General features: G+C 40.1%; 1 protein-coding gene across 1 annotated transcript; it reads right to left on the minus strand.

Moving 5' to 3' along the window:
* Positions 1–664: 664 nt before the first annotated feature.
* SCGB3A2 (secretoglobin family 3A member 2) lies at positions 665–4179 on the minus strand. The gene is made up of 3 exons (XM_062189724.1): positions 4125–4179; positions 1113–1315; positions 665–740 (listed from the first exon to the last, which is right to left on the minus strand). Exons 1-3 carry the CDS (start codon positions 4177–4179, stop codon positions 717–719), a joined length of 282 nt encoding a protein of 93 aa, XP_062045708.1. The 3' UTR covers positions 665–716.
* Between the last annotated feature and the right edge of the window lie 1620 nt (positions 4180–5799).

The raw sequence follows: 5799 nt of genomic DNA on the forward strand, positions 1-5799 counted from the left end.
AGAAATGGAGCAGCTGAGACTCAAACCAGCACCCATATGTGATGCCAGCACTGCAGGCAGTGGCTTTACCCCCTTTGCCACAGCGCCAGCCCCAGTGGCTCCAGTTCCTTACTCCAACTTCTTGCAAATACATACCTTGGGAAGCAGCAGGTGATTGTCCAACAGGTTGGGTCTCTTCCACTTATGTAGCAGACCTGAATTGAGTTTCTATCTGATTCTTCTGATTCTGGCATTGGCCTGGCTCAGCTCCAGGTATCACAGGCATTTGCATAGAAAACCAGTATATGGTGATTTTGTGCGCTCTCTCTCTCTCTCTCTTTTCGAACCTTAAGTTTTTCTGTAGAATCGGGGGTTAATAGGAGAGTGAAGGCTCTGGGAACACTTTCAGATGAAGAAAAATGAAAATACTTTTCTTAGAGATAAAGGAGATTGTATAATAATGCCTTACTTAGAAGGCTGGAATGTCTTCCTAAAACCAGGCTGTCTAAACTTTATGATCCAAGGAGAAAAATAATTGTGCTCTTCTAAGTAGAACCGCCAGACCAAAAAAGAAAAAGAACAAATTGAAAATCTTTTCATTGTTTAATTTATTCTTTTCAGAGCTAGGTACATCTTACTATATGGAGTGTATAGTTGGAGAAAATGGATTTTAGTTGGGGAGAATGGAAGTTTCTTCCTCAGTGTGATTCTATCTTCTGTCTTTCTCTTCCCTGATGTTACACCAAGTATGATAGGGCCTCCTGAAAAGCAGAAGGGCAAGAATAAAGAAAAGAGCTGCTTACATGTAGTTAGCATGTTTCACACACATTTACTTTCATTGCCTTACTTAGCCACCATTTTGTTGATGAGAAAACAAAGACTCAGGGTGGGTAAGTCCACTCAGAATTACAAAGCTGGTGAATGATAATGTTTCATCTAGAACATAGGTCTCTGTCTTTCAAAAATTCTTTCTTGAAATGTGGAAATTGTACTTTGAGATTCTGGGTTGTGCATATATTATAGGAATATAATCATCAAAGGAGAAATACATGTTAGTGAGAATAAGATGTGGTGTGTGCTCGGGGTAACTTCACCCTTCTTCCTAGCAAATTAGCCCTACAAGTTGTAGATACCAGCAGTTTCTTCACAGCCTCAGAAGCCTCTGGTCCAAGTTCATTCACACACTTCCTTAGCCCTTCCACAAGGTGCTCAACGGAAATCCCCAGAGTTTTCAGAAGACTCTTTAATGGATCCAGGAAGGGAAGAACATTGTCCAGAGGTAATGGTAACATCTTATCCCCAAGGACGGGCACCTTGTTAATAAGGAAAGCAGTAGCTGCAGAAAAGAGAAAACGATGAAACAAGTACAGCCACCTCCTGTCTATGACTTCCCCTACCCCTTTGTCCACTAACAGCGCCATTGCAGACCCACATATCTGGATAGCCCATGAAAACTTCTGCCTCTTGTCCTTTGCATAAGCTGTTCCATCTCCCTGGAATTTTCTTTCCCCAGATAGCAACAAGTCTTTCTTCTCACATTATTGGTCTCTCTTTAAATGTTACCTCCTCAGAGAATCTTCTATGGCCACTACAGGTAAAATAGCACCACTTTCCACCCTCTAGCATTCTTATCATTACCTAAAATATTCAATCTTTATTTGTTCCTTTTACTGCCTTCTTTCTGTCAGAGAACAAAGAATTTATGTTGTGTTCACTATTGTAGCCCATGCGTTAGTGTATGCTACTACACATACAATAGTGTAGCTAGAGTTAACCCTAGCATGCAGTAAGCACTCAGGAGATACTGGTGGCCAAATAATTGTCAACGTACTCTGTATATGACTGTCTTGACAACTTACAGTTTTTAAACTGAAGAGAGATTCCATAATAATGAGTCTCCATTCAGGGGAAAGAATGGACTGAATTACAGCCCAGGAAACTTCTCCTAACCAATTCAACTCAATACTATGATATAATTGAACAATTACTCCATGCCAGTTGGTGTAGATACATAGACAATTAAGCCAAGGATGCTCCCTTCAGAGACCTCATGAAATCCTGTGGACAATAAAGATCTCTGTGTGCCAGAGTGTGGCATGTGCTGTGCTCACACTATGGACAGAGCTCTGTAGAAGCACAAAGAAAGGGATGACTAATTCTAGTGTGGGAAAGTGTTATAGAAATATTCCCAGAAGTGTTAGAGCTATCTCTTGAGGCAGATATCGGGATCACAAGGTAAAAAAAGTGCGATGTTTTAAAAACAATAAAAACACTTAGATATTAAGATGAAAAGTGATACACAGAATGACAAGACTTCCACCCAAAGAGGCTAGATTACAGAATTCCAATTGGCTATGATCATGGAAGATAAAGGGGGTGAGGATGCGAGTGTTGGGTAAAGTCAGGTTTTTGAAATCCTTGGATGTCTTACCAATGAGTCTGTCACTCTTTCCTGTGGGCAGTGGGGGAATTATCAAGGTTTAACATGAGATGATTACATTTTAAATCTTTGGCTTTAGAAAGATAACTTTCACATAGAAGGTGAATATTAGGAAAAGAATAGAAACTGGAAAAATTTTATATTTTTGCAAAAACTGTGTGTACAATATATGTGTAAACATGTACATATGCATGAACACATACATCCTCCTGCTAGCTATGACATGCCATGATTCATCTAACTTTTTTAATAAGGATTTATTTATTTGTTTGAAAGGCAGAGTTATAGAGAAGGAGGAAGGGGGTAAGAGGGAGAAGAGAAAAGTGGAGGGGAGAAAGAATATGAGAGAATCTTCCATTCAGTGGTTCACTTCTCAAATTACTGCGAGGTCTGGGACTGGACCAAGCCAAAATCAGGAGCCTGGAACTCCATCCTGGTGTCTCATGTGAGTGGCAGAGGCCCCAGCACTTGGGCCATCTTCAGCTGCTTTCCCAGACACATTAGCAGGGAGCTGGATTGCAAGTGGAGCAGCCAGGACTTCACCTGGCTCTCATGTCGGATTCTGGTGTCATAGCCAGCAGCTTAACCCACTGTACCATAGCACTGGCCCCAGGGGTTCATTTTCATTTAGAAATTTTCTGTTTCCCCACTCAAATTATAAAAAGGGAGCATACGCATGTCTCCTTTCTTCTTCTTCTACAATCTATATTTCCTTCAAAACTTTCCCCCAGAGCAGGGATATCTGTTTACTTCCACCTTGTTCTTTTGACATCTTTGCCTGTAGATCCATGTTCCAGCATACTAAACAACAACAAAATATCCCAAACTGGTGAAGTTAAAAATTCCTCCAAAGATTCTATAAAAATCAGCCAAAGTTGCCAATGTAGGCGTGGACAGAACCTGATTTCTTATGACTCATCTTCATATTTCTTATTTTAGACATTTTGGTGAATGTTTTATATACATTTGTATCTTCCTCCAGAAAGATACTCAAAGATTTCTGTCCTTTCAGCAAGCATTAGCCACCATGAAACATTTTTCTGATGTTCCCAAATATATCTTCCTGGTAATTTAGTGGCTTCTTGCAATAAAAATGGATCACTTCCCATTTTTTTCTTTATGACACCAGCTTCTATATCCTTACCATGAAATTAAGCTCATCTACCCTCATTGCATTCACTGAACTCTATCTGTGTATTTCATTGTACATTTGTGGTACTCTAGTATTGTAGTAACTCCTTTAGAAGTCTGACAACCCCTACCCAATTATAGTCTCTAGTAACAATACTTATTGGCGATTCATGTCTCCATCTTCTAATACCTGTTCAATGTCCAACACAGTATAACGGGATAAAACCAAAAATGACTCCAGATAGTTTTTGAAAGCCTGAATGAAATAAATTACAAAGTCATATTTTGGCTCAAGATTAAGGAAACTTAATGATGACGAATGTCCAACAGTGAAATATGCTTTACTGAGTTTCAGTGGGAGTTGGCTGACTTCCTATACAGGATGTATTAGGGATAGTTCATGTATTGGATTAGAGTTTCAGTTGCAGGCAGACTCTGAAATATACTCTAATGTTACGATTTTTGTGATCCTAAAATTCCTTCCACAAACTCCACTGTCAGTGCATCAATGCTTACTAGTTATGTTCTGACTCACAGAAAAGTAGACAAATACCAAATCTGCCAGGGTACTCACCAGAGTAACTACAGATGCTGATGGTCACCAGCAGGAAGACAGCTATCAGCTTCATGACAGGTGTCTGATGTTTTCCTAGAATTTTAACATTCAACCAGAAAACCCAGTGAACCCACCAATGGTTCCACCTACTGTCTCATGTGTGCCAGATGATTTTATATACACACTTATATACACCTACTGAATCCTGCTTCAGTCACTACCACTTGACTCACCCCACCAGAAAAGAATATGAAGGTCATGTTTCCTCACTAAACACATTGAAAGGTTTTCTGCTTTTCGCTCCTGTTCCCGTGAGAAACAAAGCGCTAAATGAAAGCATTTTCAAGTGCCTCTTGAGCAAACCTTTGCGCAGAAAGGAAGGTGGAAGGTGAAGAGCCCTAAGAATCCTCCTGAAAGAACACTGAAAAGAAATGAAGTCTTACATTCGGATGAAAAGGACGATTTTTCCTAAGTTCTGTATGTACTCCAATTTTCTATCAATCTAAAATTTGGAGCATCACATTATCTGTCAAGCTATCCAGTTGTGGAATCAATGATAAGGGCATCTTAACCCTACTATAATACAGAATCATCATGACAGCATTACCAGCCCACTGCTTTGGAATTAACCTGACCCTATCCCCTATCATACTTACTCGGCAAGATCCCAGATCTGTTACCTTTTCTAGAATCTCCCAGTTATTTGGAGCATCTTCAGGATGTGTCTTCTGGGTGCTTTCATACAGAATAATGGGCTAAAGATCTAAAATTAAAAATGCCTTGTTGGAACTCAGATTCATTTTTTTCTATTTGTATCATTTTTGGATTAGATATCTGTAGTCTGTGATATTGATCATCTAATCTAAAATGGAAGCATAAATAATATAACTGCTCCAAGGTGTGAAAACTTGTAAGAAAAAGAAATGGAAGATCTTGTCTACACAAATTACTTGAGTCACCCAAGTTATGCAGTTTGGAACCATTCTGTCGCCTAGTCTCATGCAGTTTTGCCAAACAAAAACCACAAATACAGTGCAGGCCACAGGAGCAACCTTCTTACAAGGCTACTCTCCTGAGACTAGGGCTCAGCCTTGGGGCCCCAGGATAACTATTTGTATGCATATTTCCTGCAGTCCACTGGGGGCATCTGGTGGGCCTCACATGCAAAGAGGGTAAGGAAGAACCTGAAAGGGAGAAACAGGAATCAGACCTCATGTAGACCTAGGAGTTAGCTTAGGGCTTCTTCACCAAATGACACTGCTGTTCCAGACATGCCTGCCAGCAAAGACAAAACTAGAGTCATGCCATGGACTCCTTAAGATGTAAGCTTCACTTGTCCCTATCTGAGAGTGCTGTATTGCTATGGTGATTTAATAAAATTATACCAATAGAGCATGCAATTGGGTCAAACCAGGATCAATACCTAGTGTCACATGTTACTAATGTGATGCAGTTCTAACTGCCATTTCTTTATTTCTGTGCCATTTTATACATTGCATGAAAGAGACCTTAAATTACTGCTATGAATACTCAATCCGGCCACTTGTGTTGCTTTCTGTACCACATACTGCTGCCTACCTCCACCTGTCCTATGATGTTGGTATGCCAAAACCCTCCCAGGGCCAACCAAGCTTCTGTGCTAAAGTGATAGGAAGGTTGACAGCACCCTTTAGTTGTGTGTTATGATCGATTT

Source organism: Lepus europaeus, chromosome 4 (assembly GCF_033115175.1).
Source record: "Lepus europaeus isolate LE1 chromosome 4, mLepTim1.pri, whole genome shotgun sequence".
Classification (NCBI taxonomy): Eukaryota; Metazoa; Chordata; class Mammalia; order Lagomorpha; family Leporidae; genus Lepus; species Lepus europaeus.

Bases quoted from the DNA above. Each gene is read 5' to 3' on its own strand.
- SCGB3A2 (XM_062189724.1), bottom strand. From the start codon at position 4,179: ATGAAGCTGATAGCTGTCTTCCTGCTGGTGACCATCAGCATCTGTAGT. The intron at 1,316-4,124 runs GTGAGTACCCTG...TCTTTTCTGCAG, and splicing joins CAGCATCTGTAGTTACTCTG to CTACTGCTTTCCTTATTAAC. The intron at 741-1,112 runs GTATCTACAACT...TCTGCTTTTCAG, and splicing joins AGGCTGTGAAGAAACTGCTG to GAGGCCCTATCATACTTGGT.